The 22703-nt window shown below is 46.8% G+C and overlaps 1 protein-coding gene across 1 annotated transcript in view; it reads left to right on the plus strand.

The window, feature by feature from the left end:
• Positions 1 to 15796, plus strand: part of TCERG1L (transcription elongation regulator 1 like) — a 71734-nt gene extending 55938 nt beyond the window's left edge. The window contains exons 8-13 of the mRNA XM_088519990.1: positions 423 to 577; positions 5651 to 5720; positions 7407 to 7542; positions 10019 to 10108; positions 12871 to 12989; positions 15534 to 15796. Of these exons, the coding sequence (XP_088376116.1) occupies positions 423 to 577; positions 5651 to 5720; positions 7407 to 7542; positions 10019 to 10108; positions 12871 to 12989; positions 15534 to 15690 (727 nt within the window). The 3' untranslated portion in view covers positions 15691 to 15796. The remainder of the gene's footprint in view (positions 1 to 422; positions 578 to 5650; positions 5721 to 7406; positions 7543 to 10018; positions 10109 to 12870; positions 12990 to 15533) is intronic.
• The last annotated feature ends 6907 nt before the right edge of the window (positions 15797 to 22703 follow it).

A 22703-nucleotide genomic window follows, 5' to 3' on the forward strand; every position in this document is an offset into this window, starting at 1 on the left:
CGTGCGTGTGTAAGTGAGCCGGCATATAGAGTGGCTGTTAGCTTTCTTCAGCAGCTATCCAGCGTTCTGGGCTTTCCCACTTTCAGTTACTGTCTGTAAAATATGAAATGTATTTTCCTGTTTCTTCTTTCTCTCTGAACCTTCCTATTTTCTTCCTATTTCGTCTCTTACCACAATAAAATATGGGATCTGCTGCTCTTACGGAGTGTTTTCTACCATTTCTGTGGTGTTTCGTTGACATGGAAGGAGTTACTGTACACAACATAACTTGAGTGAGGTAGCAGGGCCTTGTACGCGCTGCCGGTTTGACGTGGGTCTCAGCAGGGCAGCGTACGCCAATGTACGACCGCCCAGCCATGAGTTAATGTCTTGTTCGTAAGTGTGTTTGATATTATCTAAGCGTAATTTATCAATTGAAATAGGTGCGTAGTCTGGACTGGAGATGACAGAGTCTTCTTCTTCAACCCTACAATGCAGCTGTCCGTGTGGGAGAAGCCGATGGATCTCAAGGACCGCGGCGACATCAACAGGATCATTGAAGACCCGCCTCATAAGCGCAAACTGGAAACTTCAGCAAGTAACTAATGCTGTGATTATTTGCATTTATTTAAACTCAAATGTTAAATGAAACTTGATTGCTAAATGCATTCAGTGAATATTTGATAACCAATTAATTAGAATGGTTTTCATTCTGAGATTGCATGTAAGTACTGTGATAAAATTGATGCTTATTACTAAATATTTGTTTTACCAAAATGCTAAACTTGGGGATTGAGAACTTTTGTTATTTCCAATGAAGCAATAGACGGCTTCTTATTTAGGATGTATAAAATACATCCTGGAAGCCACTGTCTTTATTTCTTGTTACGCTTACCTTTCCAAGATGCACATTAGGAAGGCCTGAGCGTAGCTTCCTTTATCCAAAGGGCTCTCCTGATGAAAGGAGATATGCCATAGTTAAGGATTACTCAGCCACATTGTGGAGGGAGAGGAAGTTCCCCAGAGGGGATGTCCCGGGAGCGCTCCGAGGTGGGCTGCAGGCCTGGCTGCTCGGCGATGTCCCAGGAGCGCTCCGAGGTGGGCTGCAGGCCTGGCTGCTCAGCGATGTCCCGGGAGCGCTCCGAGGTGGGCTGCAGGCCTGGCTGCTCGGCGATGTCACAGGAGCGCTCCGAGGTGGGCTGCAGGCCTGGCTGCTCAGCGATGTCCCGGGAGCGCTCCGAGGTGGGCTGCAGGCCTGGCTGCTTGGCGATGTCCCGGGAGCGCTCCGAGGTGGGCTGCAGGCCTGGCTGCTCGGCGATGTCACAGGAGCGCTCCGAGGTGGGCTGCAGGCCTGGCTGCTCGGCGATGTCACAGGAGCGCTCCGAGGTGGGCTGCAGGCCTGGCTGCTCGGCGATGTCCCGGGAGCGCTCCGAGGTGGGCTGCAGGCCTGGCTGCTCGACGATGTCCCAGGAGCGCTCCGAGGTGGGCTGCAGGCCTGGCTGCTCGGTGATGTCACAGGAGCGCTCCGAGGTGGGCTGCAGGCCTGGCTGCTCGGCGATGTCACGGGAGCGCTCCGAGTTGGGCTGCAGGCCTGGCTGCTCGACGATGTCCCAGGAGCGCTCCGAGGTGGGCTGCAGGCCTGGCTGCTCGGCGATGTCACAGGAGCGCTCCGAGGTGGGCTGCAGGCCTGGCTGCTCGACGATGTCCCAGGAGCGCTCCGAGGTGGGCTGCAGGCCTGGCTGCTCGACGATGTCCCGGGAGCGCTCCGAGGTGGGCTGCAGGCCTGGCTGCTCGGCGATGTCCCGGGAGCGCTCCGAGGTGGGCTGCAGGCCTGGCTGCTCGGCGATGTCACGGGAGCGCTCCGAGGTGGGCTGCAGGCCTGGCTGCTCGGCGCAGCCGCGGCTCTGCCCCATGTCTTGTTTTCTTCCAAAAGAGAGGCCGTGGCTGCCCCGGCTCCAGGGGCGGCCGGGGGCTTTTCCAGCCTGGTTTTCCTCCCTGCCTCCCTTGATCCGCGCTGCCTTCCCTGCTGCCGTTCCTGCCGGCTCCGTCATGGAGCTCTGGTCGCTGGGCCCGTCGCGGCCCCCGTGGCTCTGTGGTGCCCTCTGCCCTGGCCCTGGGGCTGCTCCGGCCGCTGCCGGCCGTTGGACACTGTTTCCCTGGATGTCCCGGGGCTCCTTCCTTGCACCACACACCCATGTTTAACTGCATGGGAGCTTCCCCCCTGCAGCGGGCCCTGCTCCTTAGCGGCGAGTCTAGAAACGAGGAGGGGGCACCAAGACCCCTCACAGCGCCGCGGGGGACGGCTCCGCGCCGCGTCAGCGTTCGCCTGGCCATTAGTGAAGTTTAAGAGCTGATGATGCAGAGAGCCTTTCTACTTATATATCCTTTAGCAACCTACACTATTAGTGTGCTTTTCAATATAAATGTATATTGTGAGAGGCTTGAAACAAAATCAGGTAGCTTTTTTTTGTGCCTTGAGCAAGTTTTGGTAAATACCTAGTAATCCCAGAGTATATCTGCTGAAGTTCATTTCTCAGGAGAAAAATACAGCATAAGTTTTATGTTGCAGGGTGTATCAAAAGATGGATTAACTACTGGCTGGGGGGAGCATGATAACCAAAGATAAGCCCAAGGGCCATTAGTAATAGTCTGTCATTAACTAATGAGAAGACTCTAAAGCCATTGCTGATACGTGTCATTTCCAAATTTTAATTTTTGCGTTGTGTTTCAGCCTTTACATCATGTATATGTACTGTTAAGACTTGATTGATGCACCGGGCTCTTTGTGAGCATGGTTTTCATTGTTGCTAATAGTCTTCATCTTCCTTAATATAATTGGAACTTGTGGTTGCTCACTATTTGAGAAAAGCAGGTTATAATTTGTGTATATTAGCTGGTGAGGTCAAAGGAATTGCTCTTACATTGTAATCTTGGGTAAATAAATAAAAGAAATGAGCTGCGTGTTGCAGCAATGGGTGCCAAATTTATTTAGTTTGGCGGCTGCTGTGGAGTTTTAATTAGAATTTTTAATCGAGGGCACAAAAGATGTGAGTGAGCCTAATAATTCCTGGAGTGTTACATTTTATCTGTGCATCACTCCACTGGAAAAGCGAGTACATTTATAATCCAGGCATAAATGAAAAATTATTCATTTATCAACTCTTTTACCTCCACAAAGTGTTAGTTCTTCAGAGATTTATGGAGGTGTCACAAGCCTTTACTAAAGGGTTGGCACAGGCTGGTTTTTGTGACTGCGAGGGAGATTTGCATAGTCTGATCATCCTTTTTACTGAGTTGGAGCTTGCTGGCAGGATAGTGCAACCGTTGTGGTTCATTCTGTCATTCCTCCTCTGTGTTTTAGGGGAATCAGGTACTGACCGTAATATCCTTGTCTCAAAGTTCCTTTGAAATGTTTCTTATTGCCAGGGATAAAGGCATTTTCCTCTCCCGCTCCTGTGGTACTGGGATATGCCCGTATGCTGGGATATGCCCAGCTAAGGCAGGGAAAAAAAAACGTGGTGAGAAGGTGAGAACAGCCAAAACACGGGAAGCTCACGGACCTGCAGCAACTCCTACAAGGGACAGGGACAAGCAGGAGAATTCCACATGAACCCCCCTGTAACATCAAGAAAGTCTGCTTGGAAAAAGACTTTCTTCTTTCTCTCCTTTTCTTTTTTTTTAGTGGTTTGTCTGAATGTTTAGGCTGAGGACAAGTTCCCCCTACCCTCAGCAGAATAAAAGAAAACTGACATTTTAAACATGCAGAACTGCATATTGGTTCATATTTGATCCTTTTGCGTCCTGCAAGTTATGGTTTTGTCCACTCTGTTCCCACAGATATTTTGGATTCTTAAGATTTGAGATAAAAATATAAATAAAATAGGATGTTGGGTAATGGGTAATAGCCATATAAATAAGATAGGTAAACTCCTAGTCTTAGATGAGCTTTTTTTATGCTGAGCTTCTTTACAAAATCATGAATGAGATTTGTGGGTTTTGCCAATGGGTTAACAATGCTTTAAGGCTACTGCTAACAAGTGGTGTTTTCGTTTTGTTTGGGAAAGCGAGCTGGAATTCATTACAGGCCTGGAATTAGTCGAATGATTTAATTAATTAGAATTAAGCTTGGCAGCCAGTCAGGCTGGGCTAGCGCTCAGCTCCATGACTTCATGGCAAGATTACTGTCAAGTAATATTCCTCCTCCAGCTTTAAATCAATTACGAGGTTTCGTGCTCAGTTGCCTCTCCTCCCTTTCGCGGTCGGTGTGTAATCCTGCGTGGAGGCCCCGTGTGCAGGATGGTTCAACAGCTTCCTAAGCGAGAGCGGGGGTATCATTTGCCACGTTTTACTAAGTTTTCCACTGCATGACATTCTAAGTGGTGATGCTCGGTCTGGTTTTGCTCCATTCAAGGCAGAATCCTCATGGCAGCGGAGCGGGAAGGAGCTGGCGTCTCCCCTGCAAGCAGGCTGGCCTTGGAGAACGTCACACAGGGCACGTGCGGGAGAAGGAATGCGAAAATCAGAGCAGATCTTGTGGAAATAAGGCAGCGCTTGCCCGGTCATTACTGAACCTCCAGTCACCCAGGTTCACCTAGTCTAGCAAGGAGGATTCTTGTACTTAATGCAGATAAATGGTGACATTTGCTGAAAGTGCACTCATATATACAAGCAATTTTCCCAAAATAGGGAACCAAAACGAGATAGGAACAATATTCTGTCCCATTCAGAATAAACAGCCAGGCTGTTTTACCTTCAGTATTACAAAAAAATGGACCCATGCAAATAAGAACTTGAAGTTAGTTTATAAACTTAACAATAGTTACCATTCTTTATTTGTATTTTTTTTTCAAGTAAATCCCTTGGAGGTGAAATCGTAAATGAGCTGAAGTCTAGGGAGGTTGATTGACTTCTGTGAAATCAGATTTTACCATGTTGAGTCATTCCAAGCTGCTCACCCACCTGTTCTTATCTCTGTAATCTAAGTTTAATTTTATATTTATTTTTGCCTTTTTTTTTTTCTTTTTGTAGTTCTTATATACCAAGGCCAGTCTCTATTACCAGTCTGACAGATAAAAGCTGAGGTTTGGCCTCTGGTTTTCGAAGCCAACCACACGGGGTTGTCTTGGCTGTTCCGTATTGGAAAGCCCCAGTGCAGTCGAGCCGTGGATGGACACGGGCTCCAGCGGCCTGTCCGCCTGGGCTGTGCTCAAATCTCTAGTTTTGTACTCAAAAACAGGAGCATTTTAAGATTCCAGGAATAAATCTCTGTTCTGTTTGCTGCACATGTATGCTGGATAACCACACCACTTCAAAGTCCAATGTGGAAGAGTGTCCAGGCCAGAGCAGGAGTGGGAGGCTCCCGTTCGGCTCTTCCGGAGCCCTGGGAATGTGGAGGCTCTTCGGATTCACGTAGTCTTTCCATACTGTTGCATCGCGTGCACTTATGTAAGAAGGACATGTAGGAAAAGAGAGGAGTTCTGATGTGAATTCAGAATGGAAATGGTGGGTTTGGTGACTTTCACTCAAATTTTAATGAAGGCTTTTCTGAGCATCTGATGAAATATATGTTATTTTTCCAAAACACGATTGGAAAGGAGGTACCAGAGATCAGGAAGTGAACTTAATTTGGGGAATTTTTATAATGATGCCAATTTTATTTGTTTTCTTTTAGCAGATAGAAGCATTAGTTCATGTCCAGGGGATGAAAGTGATGATCTTAGCATCAAAACTAAGAGAAATAAGTAAGTGCCAAAGTTTATTTATCCATATGTAATGTTGGGAAGCTAAATTCATCTACAAATAAGTGCAAAGAGAATTTTTTTTTTATGGATAAATTATGAGAGCTGCTTTTAAGGTATCCGTTTATTCATCGAGCTCCATGATTCTCTAAAACACATATAGCCATCATTCATTTTTTGTCATGTTTATCATTCATTTATCACTCATTTTTATACCTCAGTGCATTTCACTGAGGTGTAACTGGACTATTTAAGAAACCTCAAGTCCTGTTCTTATTCCAGCAATGCTGCAACAGTACTAAATGGAAAAGAAACCATTCTCCAGAGAAATTCTGTTTGTTCCTGGAAAAAAACCCCAGGGTTGAGGCTGGAGGGTGCCCTGGGCTGGATCAAGGGGCCGCAGGGCCCCGTTGGGTCGTTCGGGGCTCTGGAGGACGGCGGCTCCGCGGCCGCCTGCACAACGCGCTGCTGCGTTCTGCCTTACGCTTAGGTGAAATTTCCTGTGTTTTCCCTTGCCCCCTGGCTGGATACAAGGGCGTGTGGGTTCCAGATGCAAAACTGTGTTATCGTGGCGAGCAGAACGGCAGCGGTGCTGTCCTGCCTGCTTCGAGCTTCCAAACGGTGACAGCAGGAGCCTGAGAGCAGGTCCGTGTGCGGGTCCTTGGAGCCAGAGCTGCTGTTGTATTCTTTGGGCTACAGATTATTGTATTATTCGACTAAACAGTGTATTTTTTTAATTGTAGTTCTTGATACAAAAAAAGAGAAAGTCTGTCTGATTTGCAGCATCATTTTCAATTATCCATACTAGAGAAGATCCTTTCTGATGATTAAATGATGGAAGAGCATGCTATATTTCCCTCCATTTCAGCTTGAAAAGGCTTTTTGTGCACACGAAAAATTGGATTGGGTGTTTAATGGATCGTATTACAGAATAAAAATTGCTAATACAATAAAAAGCCACTATCATTCTGTGAAGAATAACAATTTGATATCCTTCAAATCACTAATAGTATAATTTTAGTTAAATTTAAGAGTAACGTAATTATTCACAGATGGAAGCTAATATGTGAGGATTCATATTGCATACTGATATAATTAACTTTCTCAGAAGCGAATCTTGACTTTTGTATCATAGAACACATTGCAAGTAGAAAAGTGTTTCCATGTCGAGAATTCAAACCAAAGTTTTATTTAATATTATTGAAAATTGCACTGCAATAAGTGTAACTGTTCCTTGTGGGATGCTAGAAACCCAAGTGCTGTGCTGCTCTGCACAGTGTCATCGTTTGCACAGCCCTGGCCTTTAATGTTTTGTTTAGCTTGAGCAAAGCTGGAATCCGTTCATTGCTCAAAGTATTAAAAAAACAATGAGTGCAAGGGGGCAAATCAGCATTTTGAATTCCAGATCTGAGTTCCCCTGTTTCTTCAAAGTCTGGAAGTTCTGAGGCACAAAAAAACAGAGAAAACAAAGGAAAAAAAATAACAAGAGGAGCTTCTGCAGTGACGCCTTTAAGATCTTCACTCCTTGACGTGTGGGATGGGAAACGTGGCCTTGCTGTGGCCTGGACAGCGCTGGCGTGAGGCCGGTGCTGCCTGCCGAGCCGGGCTCCCGGTGCGGGAGACACCGGGAAGGGCCTCGGGAGGCTCCCGCGGGGCCGGGCTGAGCCGCTTCCCTCCTTCCTGCTGCAGGACGGAGGATCCCCGGCCGGCCGAGCGGGACCGCGGTGGCGCGGCGGAGCCCAGTGTGCCGGCGTCGGCGCGGCCGGCCGCGCTCCCTCTGGAAGAGCGCGCTGCGCATTTCCGGGACATGCTGCTGGAGCGAGGGGTAAGAGCGCGGCGCGGGACGCGGCTCGGAGCCACGCGCTGGATCGCCGAGGCGGGCGGCCTCCGCACCCCTGTCCCTTATGGGTTACTTTTCTGTAACTCTCAGTCTGATGAGTATCGTCTCGTTACACGGTTCATAGTATGGCTTACTCTGCGCTTTAATGTAAGTGAGAAAAAATCAGATCTTTTGAGTATTCTTACACTGGCAATGTTGTAATGGAATTGAGGTTTATTTGAGAATATTGGCTCCCAAACAGCTTATGCAAAAAAAAACGTTAGTTGGCACTGCCATAAAGTCACCTATTTTAAAAATATTTTCTAACTTCGTGTCCAAAAATGCTAGGTTTTCCTGGTTTTTTAGGTATCTTCTGATGCCATTCAGTAATGTACAGTCATCCAGAACATTACACACGTTTAAAATGTAACTTTAACTAAACCCATACACACATATAACTGAGCATGGTCATTCGTGGAGCTCGGAGCAGACTTGGCAGCGGGTGAAGGGATTTGTCGTGCACAACCACGGGGTGCCAGGGGAGCCCCAGGAATGTCCATCACCCCTGGCCGAGGGAGGATGCTCCTTGTGTGCCAGCCGAGGCCGCACAGGACCAGGACTCGGCCTGGCGAGCTCGTTGCTCTTGTTCCTGTGGGAAAACGTCATCGGTGTCGGCTCTGCTGATCCCAGCAGTGGAAACCAAATTCCCTGCTTTTCCTGCAGCGATGAGCAGCCTACGCTCCCATCCACCCTGTTAAGAGAGGAGATACCCAAGTCACACGAGAGTTAGGAAACCTGTCTCTCTGCCTTGGGTTTCTCACCCTGTTGAGTGCACGGTGGCTGCAGTGGGTGCAGGAGGTGGTGGCAGGAGGTGGTGGCAGGAGGTGGCACTCGGGGGGCCTCACGGGCCAGGGCCCCTCGGTCCGGAGGGATTTTAGCCAATTTGCCGTGATCTAATCAGGGTTATGAGCAGATAGACGAAGCACAAATTCAATTTACAAATAGGAAGTCAGTGCTGTGAGCCTCGTGGCCAGCAATGGAGCAGGAATTACAGATCACAGTAATAGCAGGCAGGATCGGGTTCTGTAACGCGCTGCAGCTCGCGTTTATGTTCTCCAAGAGCAGTTGCAAACCGTGTTGGACTGACCTCGTAAAGATTGCCATCAATATGGAGAATTTTGCATGCAATTATTTATAGACATAAAACCAGCCCTGCAGAAATCCAGCTCACTGTGTCCCGGCCCCTTCCAGAGAACTGATGATTTTGTGCAGAGACATTATGAAATTAATGCACAGAGCACATTTGGATCCTGATCCTGCGAATGGAAATGAGTTTGTAATGGACTAGTGTGTGCAGATGTTGCATCTCTCACCAACACTCTCAAAACATATTTTCCATACAAATCTGTGTAATTTCCATTTAAAAAACCAAGGTGGCTGTCGTGAGGCAGTAAAAGCTATAATATTTACCATCAGTAATTAGTAGACTTAGAAGGTGTATGATGAGTGATTTGGATGTCAGAAGCTTAACTATTTCAGGGCTAGAACTGTTCTATTAATATATTCTGTTATTTATGCTCAAAAGGAAAAAAAAGCTTAATCCCATATATGAAGACTGACTGAAGGTTTCTGTTTGTATATTTTAAGTCATGGGAAGAAAAGTCTAAATTTAAATAATGAGGGCTATTCCATAATATGATTCTTTAAGTATCAGATGCAGCCTGGTTGTTGAAGTGAGAAGTTCAGTGACTTTCCTGTTTGCTTTGCTGTTCTTTAAAGGCAGGTGGGTGAGGGGCTCAGGGTTCCTGCACCTTGTGGAGTTGAAGAGCTCATTTGTGAACACAGAAAAGGTTCCTTATTAATGTAACATTGTCGTTTCGTATTATCAATAGAAAAGTGATGCAGTTAGCTTGTATTAACACCTAGATTCAGCCTCTCGGGAGCTGGAGTCTGCAGGAGCTGGAGTAAAAGGTAGTGGAAGAGCCGAAGCGGGCGCGAGGTGACATCTGTGCAGTGTCACTGTGGGAAGCGTTACGTTTACACAAAGCGTAGTGCTTTGGAGATGATTGCTGGTATTTCTTCAGTGTGGGCATGCACAGAAAGCTTTATTTTGGTTATAATATAAATTTGCTAAACAGGGACTAAAGCTGAGATAATTACTTAAATGGAATTCAAAGCTGCTGTTACCAAAGGATAATGATAAGGGTAAATAACAGGGGTATTTCCTTTCCTACTACAGATTTTTTCCATCCACATTGTGGAAGGAGTATCTGCTAGGTACTGCTTCAGGTGATCTCGATGAGTAATGGTGTGGGAGCACAGGAGCACTGCCAGAAACGTGAAGCTCCCCTGCCTGCTACCCAGGACATCCTTGGAGGGTCCCTTCGCTCTCTGATCTGCTCTTTGCTTCACCTGGCAACATTTCCTTATTTTAGTTCCTTAATAGAATTGTTCAGTGCAACCCTCTCTTTATATTTTGCAGGTTTCAGCATTTTCTACATGGGAAAAAGAATTACACAAAATAGTATTTGATCCACGCTACCTTCTACTGAATTCTGAAGAACGTAAACAGGTGAGTGTTACCTGTACTAGAGCTTCTGATTGCCAACAGATGTCTCCCAAATTAACAGTAATAACAATACAATTAGCTTGGTAGGATAAAGAGTAGAGTGGAATTGAAGTGTCCTTCCTAAATTTGTCCATGATACTCACTTGAGGCTCTGCTCATCACAAAATGCTGCCTCCTCCTTTGGAAAACAAAGTGGAGGAAGCAATTTGCACACAGCAAAGAGCAAGAGCCTCCTGGGCTGGAGGAGCAAATCCCACTGAGCCCAGGAGCCTTGGCTGCAGGAAGGATAATGGCCATAAGGTAATGCTTCCACCGTGATTTATATTCTGTATTGTAGAGGGACTGCTTCATTTTTATTACTTGAGTGTTTTCCAGGAGTTGGTAGTATTTATTGCTATACTTTGCAATAACTAAACTCGGTGGATATAAATGGATGGAGCACAGGCTCTGCCCGTGTCTGTTTGAAGGGTGTTATTTGTTCTGTTCCTGGCAAGGCACGAGGGAAGCAGTGGTTCTGGCTGGGCATTAATTACCACTGGGGATCTGAAAGGACCGCGGGGTTGCAGATTAATCTCAAAATTTAGGAGAGACGCTAGGATGTTGCAGAGAAGGTGAACTCTTTTATTCTGCAGTTATTTCCGTCCCTTATTGGCCTCTTGTCGTCTTGGAGAAGGAAGAATTTGGAGTGTGGAATTGTCAGTTTTTGAAAGAAGCAAGGTGAAAAATGAACTGCTATTCCTATGCCATTGCACTGCGGCTCTATTGTCTTATTGATTCCCCAGGGAGCTTCCTGCGGGTATTTACTAAGGGAGGGGGGACATATATTTTCATTTTTTACCTTTCCATTTTTTCTTTCTAAGATTAAAAAGTAAAATAAAATAATAATGAAATATGGGAATGAGAATGTGAGACAAACTGGTAGAATGGAAAATACTGATAAACAAGATAAGAACAGGAATTTTTTGCTTTATTTCAGTGAGTCAGGAATGACAAAATGTACGCCTTGACCAGTCGATCAATATTTATTACTACTTATGTTTTATCAACCGTAGAGAGGATAGAATAAAATTATGTAATGAATGTAGATAATGTAACCTGGACTTGCAAAACCCTGGTTAGCATGGCCCTCATTTGTGGGGTATATTTAAGGCTCAGAGAAAGCAAGCAGTTGGCAGTTGTGCACACAAAGACGTGCTCGTGTTGATGTTGTCTCTGAGAGGGGTGGCAATTGAGGCTCAGAACTGAAGTAGAAGGCAGCGATCACTAATTGCTGTTCCACAAAACAGGGTTAAAAATATTAACTTGGGAACACATGGTATATAATACATTTTAACAGCTAAATTTAAAGTAATGAATTTATGGACACTTGCACTAAGCAGATGCGTTTAATTAGACCCCATTTTCCTCCAAGAGTAATTTAAAAAGAAAGTTAGACTTGGATAACTGATCACTGATTTAATGGGTGTGTCTATTTAGACGCAACTAAAATTAGTACGAAAAATTATTCCGCACGCCGATTCCCCTCCTCGCCGGTGTTTCCCTAGGGTTTAGGAGCTGTGGGAAGATCCTGCAGCGGTTAAGCCAGGAACGGTGAAGGGTAAAGGAGCAACTGTGCTGGATAATGAGCTCTCTGTTAATTTTGATTTATGATGTTCATTAGGATACGTTCAGTGCTACCAGAAAGGCAAGCAGTAACAGCGTCGCCTCCGTTATTTCTTCCATTTTTTGCAGAATGCTCTTACAGTCAGCTTAAACACATTTAGTATAATAAATTTAGTTCCCCTAGGTCTCCACAGTACTTCTTTTATAGCCTTTTCTTGTTTGATGTTTACCTTTCCCATGCCCTTTTTCCCTTTCCCTGCATACCAAGCTCAGTATCAGTTCTGTTCCAGTTGCTTTAGCTTTCATGAGTTGTAGGTGTGCTCTTGGGTGTCCTCATGAGCAAAGAGAAAGTAACCATGGTAGTAGCCATACTCGATGCATGTCCTTTTTGGCTGTAAAAAGAAAAGGATGGAGAATATGGAAAGTGAAGAGCATTTTAAGGAACAGCTCCTTTGATTTAGCAGGCTCGTGTGCCTCGCTTTGCAGAGCACAGGACTGACAGGGCCGGGTTTGTGGTATTTAAAAATGTGATTAAAGCAGCCAGCAGAACCTCCAGACGTAGCTAAAAGTCCTTAACTCCTCCAGATGAAACCCCAAATCCTGTTGCTGACCCCCCCAGCGTGTATTTAGCTGCCAAACCCCATGAGACGTGGCAGTGTCCACCCTTCCAAACACATCAGCGCTGCGTGGAGACTTGTGCAGAAGCGGCTGAACCAAAATGTCCTGGGGGCTGCTTTTCTTGGGGCCACTTGCAGGACATTGATGCTCAGCATTATGGATGGACTTGGGAATTTGGGAAGGGTGCTAGATCCAACCAGTCTGCCGCATGGATCCAAGCTAGAAGCGGTAATGCTGTAAGCATCAAGGTGTGAGCAAGACCAAGTCACCTTCACCTCGGTTGGGAAATCTTGACTTATCTTATACTTGATGAGTGAATGAGGATATTATCTCTCCAAAGTAGAGCTTTTTTCAGTCTTAACTTTATGAAAACAAATCCTCAGGCATCCATGAAGCAGATTCAGCCACATTTGTTTCAGAAAATACTGAGCGTGGATAAGAATTGTAGTTCTTGAGATTTAAAAACCCTCTGATCAGCTATAAATAGTATAAAATCATTGTTAGTACATAACAATTCTTCTCTCTTGTTTCCCTTTTGTGAGTAGATATTTGAACAGTTTGTCAAGGCCAGGATAAGAGAAGAGTACAAAGAGAAAAAAAATAAGCTATTGCTAGCCAAAGAAGAATTTAAAAAGCTCCTGGAAGAATCCAAGCTGTCACCAAGGTATGGCACTATCCGATGGAGGTTTGTTAGAAGGAGTTTTCTCAAATTAGGCTGTGATTGTCCATCCTGGGGCTCTGTAACATTGACCCTGTTCTCTGTGTCAGCTTGATGTATACAGCTGTTCTTATAATGCTGTCTTGGCTGTTTCTTCCTAATGTTTTATAGCTACTTTGTTATATTACAGGGAAAGGAAATTTGCCATTTCTCTGTCTGCCTTTCTGGTTTAGTGTATATAATATTGTACATAATACATTTTATAATATTTTCTTAAAAAACATGCATATATTATATCAAATTAATACTTGAATTCTAAATCATGTTATTATTAGGCAAATATATAGAATTCAAGACACTTATTGTGGGTTGGTTTTTATGGAAGAGAAACATAATTTAACCAATTTGTTATTAACGCATCAGCAAATTAAAATAACACCTGCAATGCAGTCATTTGTTTTTCTACATTGATTTTCAAGTAAGAGACCCAAAATCGTATCATAGGACATGCAGTGCTTCAGATAACACTTTCATTTGGAAATTATGTGGAAAAATAAGGAGTTTATGTATTATAATTGTGGTTGAATTGTTGGAACAAAGAAATTACAACTTTCTCTTACTGAAATATGCAGAGAATTGCATAGCACCACCTGCCTAGATGCCGAGATAGCGGCAGCACATGAGACTGGAGAAATTGCATGTAGTTTGCACCAGGAATAATGTGGGTGTATGTAGCAGCTCAATGGTAGCCCCAGCAGTTGTGTTCAGTCTGCAAGGGCAGAACCTGCAGGAGCAGGGAGCACTTGACAGCTTGATGCTTGTTTTGAGCCCACTGCGAGAGCCTGAAGCCCAGGGCGCTCCGTTGCCTTCGGAAACCTCTGCCTTGGCGTTGATTCCGCAGGAAGAGTCAAACCGGCCAAGAAGAGCCCTTTGCCCGGGTGCTGCGGGTCCGGGTGCTGCCCCGAGCATGCAGAGAGGCTGTGGAGGCCGGGATGCGCCGTGGCCACCTGCGCTCGGCACCCGCGTGACGAGAGCCGGGCAGCGCAGGCGCCAGCGGGACTGCGGCGTCCCCGGGAGCCCGGCGCTCGGCTGCAGTGACAGGGGCAGCGTAGGGTAGGGGTTAATGGGTATTTTTAAGATAGGCTCAGAGTCTGAACATGAAGGATGGGGGTGATTATATTTCTGTCTACATTAACTTGGCTCCACGACAGTTTTATAGAACCGTCCAGCCATTGGTTGATCAAGAAAAACTCTGGATCTTTCCATAATTACATTTTGATAGTGTAGTCCGTTTTCTCCTGATAATAGTTCTTGGTAGTCACTCATTACTTACTATATACTCATTATATTTAACTGCTAACAATCATCCCCCTTCTTGCTTGCATCATCCCCTCTGCTGCAAGGTGCAGCCCGTAGGATCATGGGGACATTCCAGTTGGATGGATGTGATCCCAGGGGTCATCTGCTCCAGCCGCCTCCTCGAGCAGGTCACACCAGCCGCCTTGGGGCTGTCCAGTCCCAAGAAACACCCCTGGGTGAAGGCGTTCCAGCGCCTGGGGGCAGCGTGTCTGCCCGCCCGCCTGCCCGTCCCCATCGGAGCGTCCTCTGGCCATCCCCAACGTTCTTGGTCCTACTCCCTCCGGCCTCGCTGCCGTCCTGCAGCCTCTATCGGGCAGCAGCTCGTCCCTATCCCGGGGTGCCCGGCTCGTCTCGGCACGGCAGTATCCGCCGTTTTCCACCTTCCGCGGGAATGTGATGGGAGCTTAGAACGGCTGCTAGAAAAATGTGCAGCTAAGTGATAGAAAAAGTCCAAGAGTTTAAAACATAATAACCATCATTTGTTGTTAGTCTTTGAATTACAGTGGCGCTCTTGCCATGCCTGGCTGTTCTGCCGCCAAATCCCAGGGCCTGGGGAAAGGCGGCGGTCCCCGCGCGAGCCGGACGTGCCGACCCGGATACCCGGAGGTGTCCAGCAAAACTGGCAGGAGCGTTTTGTGAAGAGCCCTGGGGCTGGCGCAGGCTCCCTGGGCGCTCGCCTTGCGTTGTTGTGCCTGTAGCTGTCACATTGACAATTAATTTGTTGAGGAAAGATCAAGTGACTCTAGTATTTGTTCAGGTGTCATAAACTACTGATAGTCAAATTGCATTTGTTTTAATTAGTTGCTCAGTTGCGTTTTTCTACTCCATTAGAGGCTAATCATTGCAATACCAGGCATAAGGCACCGACGAGGATAGATGGAGACAGCAGAAACCTGCACTGGAGCAAATAGTGTCTTAATTAACCTAAATTGCCCAGTAAATGATCACAGAGATTTCTCACAATCAAAATGGAAGTAGCTGTTGCAAGCTCGCCAGGTGCACGGGAAGCACAAGGGATTTCTGCACGGGTCTTGCTTTGTCGTGGGCGTTACCGCGATGCGCTTGTAAATATTTCCCGGGGCATGTTCTTGTTTTTAATATCTATATCAGAAGTTAAGTGTGGCATCCAGGACAAGGAGTCTGAAGTGGATTGGCAAAGTTGCAACTTTAAAATGTCTTTCTTTTCTGCAGAACAACGTTTAAAGAGTTTGCAGAGAAATATGGAAGAGATCAGCGGTTTCGACTTGTCCAAAAGAAGAAGGACCAAGAGCATTTTTTCAATCAGTTCATACTTATTCTTAAAAAGAGGGACAAAGAAAACAGGATAAGGCTACGGAAAATGAGATAAATCCTGAAACTGGCAATAAATAGACAAGTTAGTGCTGTGACTGCAGTAGAAATAAAACAAAAGAAAAGAGCATTTGGGGTTAGAGTTGCAACAGCTGAAAGAAGCAGCGGATGATATCCCAAAGGAAAGCTCTCAACAGGAAGATCGGGACCGACCGTGGTTTGGGCTTGGGAAGCCAGGTTGTTCTGCAGGAATCTGAAGGATATTTTGTTCTCAAAGAATTAGTGTTTCATATTGAAGCTCTCTTTTTGTACAACATTCAGTTTGATGCATTTCTAATTGCCATGATATGTCAATCCCTTAATTGTTTTAATTATGCAAATTAGTTGTAATATACACAAATTATAAATCCAATGCAGATTTGTAATTAAGCAGAAACAGATGTCATCCATAACGATCTCAAGATATTTCCATCATTTAGGGGAATTATCTGAAGCAATCTTTTGGCAACTTTCTGCATTAACATGAATTGTTTGGGAGTGCTGTGGTATGCGGGGTTCATTCCTCAGTGTTCATATGTCCGTGTCCAGTTTTCGGAGTAGTAGTAATAAGATAGTAACTGTTAATCATAGTGAAGAGTGTGGAAATTTTGGCATATGTTCCATAGCAAAACCATAAATTTCAGAAATAGCTTTCTAATTACTGTGAATGGTGCTTTCAGGCACACAGATAATAGCAACACGTCTCCGTAAGAGTTACTATAAAGAAGTTATTTTGTAAAGCCATCATAGTGCGATCTGAATTATGTCCTTGTACGTGAAGAGTCTGCATGAGATTTTTTTCTTATCACCTTTGTACAAATAAATATTTAACTTTTTTAATTAATAAATATTTTAAGCCAAGTTTCAGATGTTCTTTAAGTTTCTAAAGCCTGGGAGATACTGGACAGAAGACGACGATTCTCCTGGTCTGTTCCCAAGAGGCACTCCGGGAATCCAGGCGTTCCTGCTGCTCGTGCTTGGTGTGCAGGTTCCCATGAGCTGCCCCTGGAGCCACGAGTGGTTTGGGAGCAGCGCGGCCTCTCTGGCTGTGAAGGTAACGTGGTGCAGGCGGAGGAATCAGCAGAGCTCCACGGAATTTCCACGCGTTCCTCTCTGTGCTCCGGGGAAGACGCGCTGTCCTCGTTCTCTGGTCCGTGATCATCACCATTTTCTCAGCGGTCGCAGTTTTTCAGCTACAGCTTATTAGAGCTGTAGGTTCTGCTCGGCAGGAGCAATTTTGGTATTTCTCCAACTAATGGTATTTCCTTCTGTAGATGTCAGCTGCTTGTGTTTTAATCAAGTGTGTTTTCTAGTGATTTGGAAAAGTGAACTCAAAATGATTCACACAAGAGCCCTTGATATCAGAAATGTTTCAGGATGTACGCAGGGGTCCAAAGCTTGCTGCCAACCTTGATCCCTGTTCACGTTTTCCAGCTCATCTTCACTTTTGCTTGGATTTTTTTTCCTGCTATGTCCATTTTCCTAGTTTCTTCCACGCCGATTTCAGCCACACTTCTGAGCCTTAGGTGGTGGAGAAAGAGGTGGTCAGCAGCAGGTACGCTCCTCTTCATGCAATCAACGATTTCTGTAAGAGCAAGAGCAGCCCCTAAGTTTATATAGGTGTCAGTGGGAAAATGTGTCGCAGTGTTAGAATTGCCGGATTAAGCAGATACCGTGGGGCTTTGGTGTCGTCTCTGCACGATCCGGTGTTTCGGCCCGGTGCTGGCGCGGGCAGATGCCGCCTGGTTGTGCCAACCTTGTGTTGCACAGAGGGCCAAGGCCGAGGGTGTCCGAGGGGGAGGCCGGGCTCCCTCCGCACCGCATGGCTGGGAGCGTTGGAAGGAGCCTGATGGATTGTCCTGCCCGGATTGTTGCAGGGACAAGTGCAGGTCCCCGGGAGGTGGGTGCAGTGGGACAGCAGGGACCTCTCACACCGGTCAAAGATGAACTTCATGGGACAGTTGTAAAAACAAAAAATATATGCATAAATGTATGTACATATATAAATACATATATATGTATCGGAAACGGGAAATTGCATGGAGCAGTTTCTCTCTTCTAAGAGCAAAATGCAAGACCAAAGGAAGCTGTGACTCAAAACGAGGGTGCGAAGCAGCACCAAGACCTTGGACTCCTTGCATATTCCTTTCATGTGCTGATAAAACACTAATAACCACCTAATTTGAATAATGTGTTTTCAAAAGTAATTTGTCTGTTTAAATTCTTAGTAGAGGTTGGATACAGCTGAAACTGATATAAATGGAAAGAAATAAAAAGGGAAATAATGTGATGTGCTTTGCTTTAGGTAAAAATGAAAAACAGAGGAAAATGTGTGGCTATTAAATTCTGGCAGTAAATTCTGGGCAAGGTGCAGTGCCCAGCAGGCCGTGGCTGGCAGGGTGCGTGTTTCCCTTCCTGCTTTTTGGCCTCCCCTGCAGCTGGTCAGCATCAGGGGCCCAAGTTCAGCGGCTGGGTGATAGTTGGGGCCTTGGGTTTTGCTTTCCCGAGCTTGTTGGTGCTTTTTCCAGCTCCGTTCCTCCAGGTTTGGTGTCCAGGCTGGGGTGCAGCTGGCGGACGCTGGCGCCCACGCGGGGAGCGTCGGGCGGCCCCGGGCAGAGCCGGGCTCCAGCGCAAGCGGCGTCACAGGAATGGAAACAAACGGGGGCATCGTTCCCCAGGGACCAAACGCAGCTTTCCAGAGTCACGGCGAGATGCTTTGGGTTTGCTCCCGCGAGCAATTTAACTTGATTGATCCTTCCAGCCATCAATGAAGTGTCTCTATATTGCGTTTCTACAGCACTGCTGTGGCATCGCGAGCTGCTGCCTCTCCACATGCTCTCTGCAGCAGGCGGGTTGGCGTGGGAGCAGGTGCCGTGTGAACGCTTCAACGTGTGTTGATGGGGTTTTTAGAACATGCATGCACAATACAGGGTATTGCACTGAGGGAAGCAGGTGGGCGCGTTTTCAAGGATCTGCGTTGCGCGTTGATTCCGAGAGCCGGACACGGCAGCGTCCCGTGCACCTGAGTGTGCGTGGAGCGAGGAACCGAGGGCGGTTTTCCCGAGCACGCGGATACCAGGAGTGTGAATGCAGAGGGAGCAGAGCCGGGGCTGCTCCTGCTCCCTGGCTGCGCCGAGCGCCTCGTCCCGCCTCTTCAGCGGGGTTTCCTTTTCGGCAGAAAAGCAAAGTGTAGGAGTGTTAATTCTTTCAATGATATTTAGATGGCCTTTCACATATCGAGAGCATCGTGCTCCCCCTTGGGTCCTCTCTGTGTGTTTGGGTGTTTGTGCAGTTTGCCAGTGTTTGCTTGGGCAGTTTTCAAGCACTGTCTGAGGATGACTCTGTGGGGCTGGGTTTTTTTTTTTTGAATTACCTTCTGGCAAATCTCACTCGGCCAGTTCAGCATCTTTCTTCATTCATGGGCTCTGGGCTCTCCCCTTGAGTGTTTTATTTATGGCGAGAGGAAGGAAAAGCCTTTCCTCGTACGTTTTCCTTATTGCTCAGGTGCAGCTTCCAAGTCGCTTTTCCAATGAGCCGAAGATCTCCCAGGTCTGCTCTGTGCACGAGTCCCTGACACACAACCCCAGTGTGTGCCCTGATTTCTAAACTAATTCAGCATTTGGCTTCTGGAAGCCACGTGTGCTCGGCCCCCCGTGGACTGAAAACCTGCGGTCACGGTGCCGCGTGCGGAGCGGGCCGAGCCGGTGCCGCTCGCCTTTCCCGGGCGCAGGAAGGGCCTCGTGGAGCGCACGCTCCGGGCGGGAGCTGCTCCCTGTCCACGGAGCCGCTGCGTCCCGCTCCAACGGCCTTTTGCTTGCGTTAAAGGTGATTTGGGGTGATTTTGGGCACAAGGCGTTGGTTTAACGAGCCAGGCGTGTTGTCGCCAGAGGTCGGTGTTTCCGGGCAGCGGAGCCCCCTGCACGTTGCAGCCCCCAGGTTTGGGCTTTAGGCACCAGCTGCCGCGGCCGGGGTCTCGCTTGGCTTCCCGCAGGAGCACGGCCCGCCCGGGACGGCCCCTTGGGAATCCGGCGGGATTTCCTGTGCCGCAGAACCGCCCCGGGGCAAAACCCCGAGCCCTGGAGAGCTGCGAACGCCTGGCCTGGGGGCACAGCGGGCAGGGCCTCGTTCCCCTTCTGCTGCCTTCTTTAATCCTTAACGAGATTAAGCACACTTAATTCTTTCTTTTTTTTTAAATAAGTGGCCTAGGGTGGAATTCTGGCCTTAATTAAAATATGCTATTTGCAGACTGCCATTAGCTTTCCTCATTTACTCTTTCCTAGTGGGAATGTGTATTTGAGTTAAATGACTCTCCTGCCCAGCCCTAAGGAGCAGCACGGGCTCCTGGCCACAAAGAGGCTCTAAGGCCGGGTCATCCTGCAGCTAAACGTGGCAAGAAGTGGCACCTCCTCTCTGTGCCCAAACCCACAGGATTCATGAGCGTTTGGCAAAAACGCAGTATCCCGGGGTGCAACGCGGAGCCTCCCACCTGAGTATCCCAAAATTCCTTTGCACCGGAGTATCTCCGATGGTGCCCGTGCGGTGACGCCTCCGGGGGCAGAGCCTGCCTGGCCCCCAGGTGCCAGCAGCAGGGCTGAGGGTGGCCCGTGCAATCTGCGGGTGATGCTCTTGGTGCTGATTTGCACAAATACGGGCTAATTAAAAACTATTCCATCCTTCAGATCTTTGCTGTCTCCTTCTAGTGCTAAGTTCTCTGCGGTTGCTGCAAACAAAAACGGTTGCTAGAGTGATAGTTTTTTAAATTATTGCACCCAAATCTCTCTTGGCCCCCTTTGTTTTTGAAGGAAGCCCATTAGCTTGTTTTAAAATTGCAGCGTTTGCTTTAGGCTATTAAAAATGCCTTCTATTCTGCATATTTCATTTTCTCCAAATTGCAAATCCGGTGTGGAATTAAGAGCCTGAACATTCTGCTCAACAGCTCCATGGCGCTGTCTTCTGCTGCAGAGACTGGATTGGAAAACTGCAGCCTTTTCTGTACCTCGTATTGTAATTCCCCACAGGTAAAGAGCACAAATGTTGCAGAATACCAAAAATAAGGTGAAAAGGTGGTCTGTTTACGTCTCTGTTCCTTCATCCAAGCACAAGGTTGGGTTATTTGCAGGGAGCGGAACCAGGCTCCATACGTGAGGCCCAGAAATGCAGCTTGTTGCTCCAGCCAGCTCCGGTATCCAATAAAACCCCTGATTCCCAGTTAAACACAGAGGGAAAAGCGAGGGCGAGGGGAGGCGCCGCTGCCGCGCCGGCCCCGCTGGAGCTGGCGGATCAGGGCCCCAGTAATTCAGATCCTGGTGACATTAATGACAGAAGCAGATGGCTTTGCACATGTTTTTATTTCTATTTCTATAAACAGACATTTATTTTGATTGCTATGCTAAATATATGTTCTTTATTAAATGATCTTGGCTGTTGCTGTGAATAACGGTAATTACCATTTCCATGTGTTGGGTTTATAGCTAGTCTGACACCCTCTTTACCACAAATGAATAGATATTAGGTGCATGATATATGAATAAGGTGACATCAGCCTGAAGTTAAAAATCTTTATTTATATATATATTGACAGGCTTTTGGTTGATGCCCCCTGTTTTTTACCTTCCCAAACTGGAATATTGTGCGAAGCCGCTCGATGCCCCCTACCAAGGGCTCTCAAATATGGAATATGCAGCAGCTCTGGTTCTTCCTTGTGCTGGTTACGTGATGCTTTTAGTAAGAAAATATCCGGTGATATTTTCCCCCAATATTGTTGAGGGATCCCAGGGCAGAGTCAGGGAAATCTTCCCTTTTTTGCAGAAAAAGTAGCTGTGTGATCACAGCTTAGCCCGGCTAATCTTGGAGGTCTTCTCCCTCTCTCTGGCCACAGATTTGTTTCCTAATAGGTGATTTTTGCCTGGAGGTCTGGAAAGGACCCACTGGTTGCTGAGGCTGGGGCAGCAGCTTTGCCAGGGCCATTTGGGCCACCTTTCCTGGGTGCAAAATTCGAATGGCAAAGAAGCCAACTGCTTTGGGTGCACATGCATTTCCCATCAAACGGGTTCGTGCACCTATGTGTCACCAGCCATTTCCAACATCTTTCTTTTGTTCCTGGATGGAGTTTCCTACCTTGTCTGATGCTCCGTTTCTCCTCTGTGGGATATTCCTCTTTTCCTCCCACCCATCTGCATTAAATTCAAGGACTACACGGAATTAATCATTAAGCCGTTTGATAGCTTATCTGAAGATTCATATTCTTTTTCTCAAAGAAAAGAACGTAGCCTTGTGCAACTGGATAGCTGTGAATCATATTAGTGTTGCTGGCAGAACGGGAGAATTAATGTTTATTTTATTTTTAAAATCTGATATTTAGGAGAGGAAATTCTTCATGGAGTTTAATGCATCACGCTGGTCATTGCAGCATTTGCTAAAATCAGCTTTCTGAAGAGGAGCAGCTCTGGACACCACTGGCTGCTTTTGGTTTGCGCAAGCCGTGCCAGGCAGCGTGTTCTCAGCATGGGTAGAGCCCGTGGCTGGAGATGGTTTCCTCGCTCCTGTTCAAACCCGTTTCCTCCTCCTCTTGTCTCCAGCCATTTCAGTGACTTTCCTCCCTAATGGTGGTACCTGCAGCTTTCTGGGGTTCCTGCGTTCATGAACAACAAGGACTGAGTTAATGAGAATGAGTTAATTTAGCAACGCTAATTTCCCATATCATTAAATGGCCTTTAGTAAATTGGTTTAAATTTGTTTTTTTTCCAAATTTGAAATTAGGATTGCAATAAATCCGTCTCACGGGCGGGTTTGCCTTTGCCATCATAACTCCATTTTAGCAGTGATGTTCCAATCGATCACGGGGACACCGATGGCGTTTAGCACAGCTTACCACGTTAACCCTTATGGCCCCACCAGAGACGTTCAATTTACCACCTGAGCCGTCCTGGGAGCGATTCCCAGCTTGTGCATAGAGCAGACGTGTTTCAAATCCAGAGCCTTATCCCGTGATCGCGCTTCTTCACCAGGTTCTATGATCCATGTCTGTTTGTG

Source organism: Tinamus guttatus, unplaced genomic scaffold (assembly GCF_059628265.1).
Source record: "Tinamus guttatus ecotype Peru unplaced genomic scaffold, ASM5962826v1 Tinamus_guttatus_pri_ptg000079l, whole genome shotgun sequence".
In the NCBI taxonomy this organism is placed as follows: Eukaryota; Metazoa; Chordata; class Aves; order Tinamiformes; family Tinamidae; genus Tinamus; species Tinamus guttatus.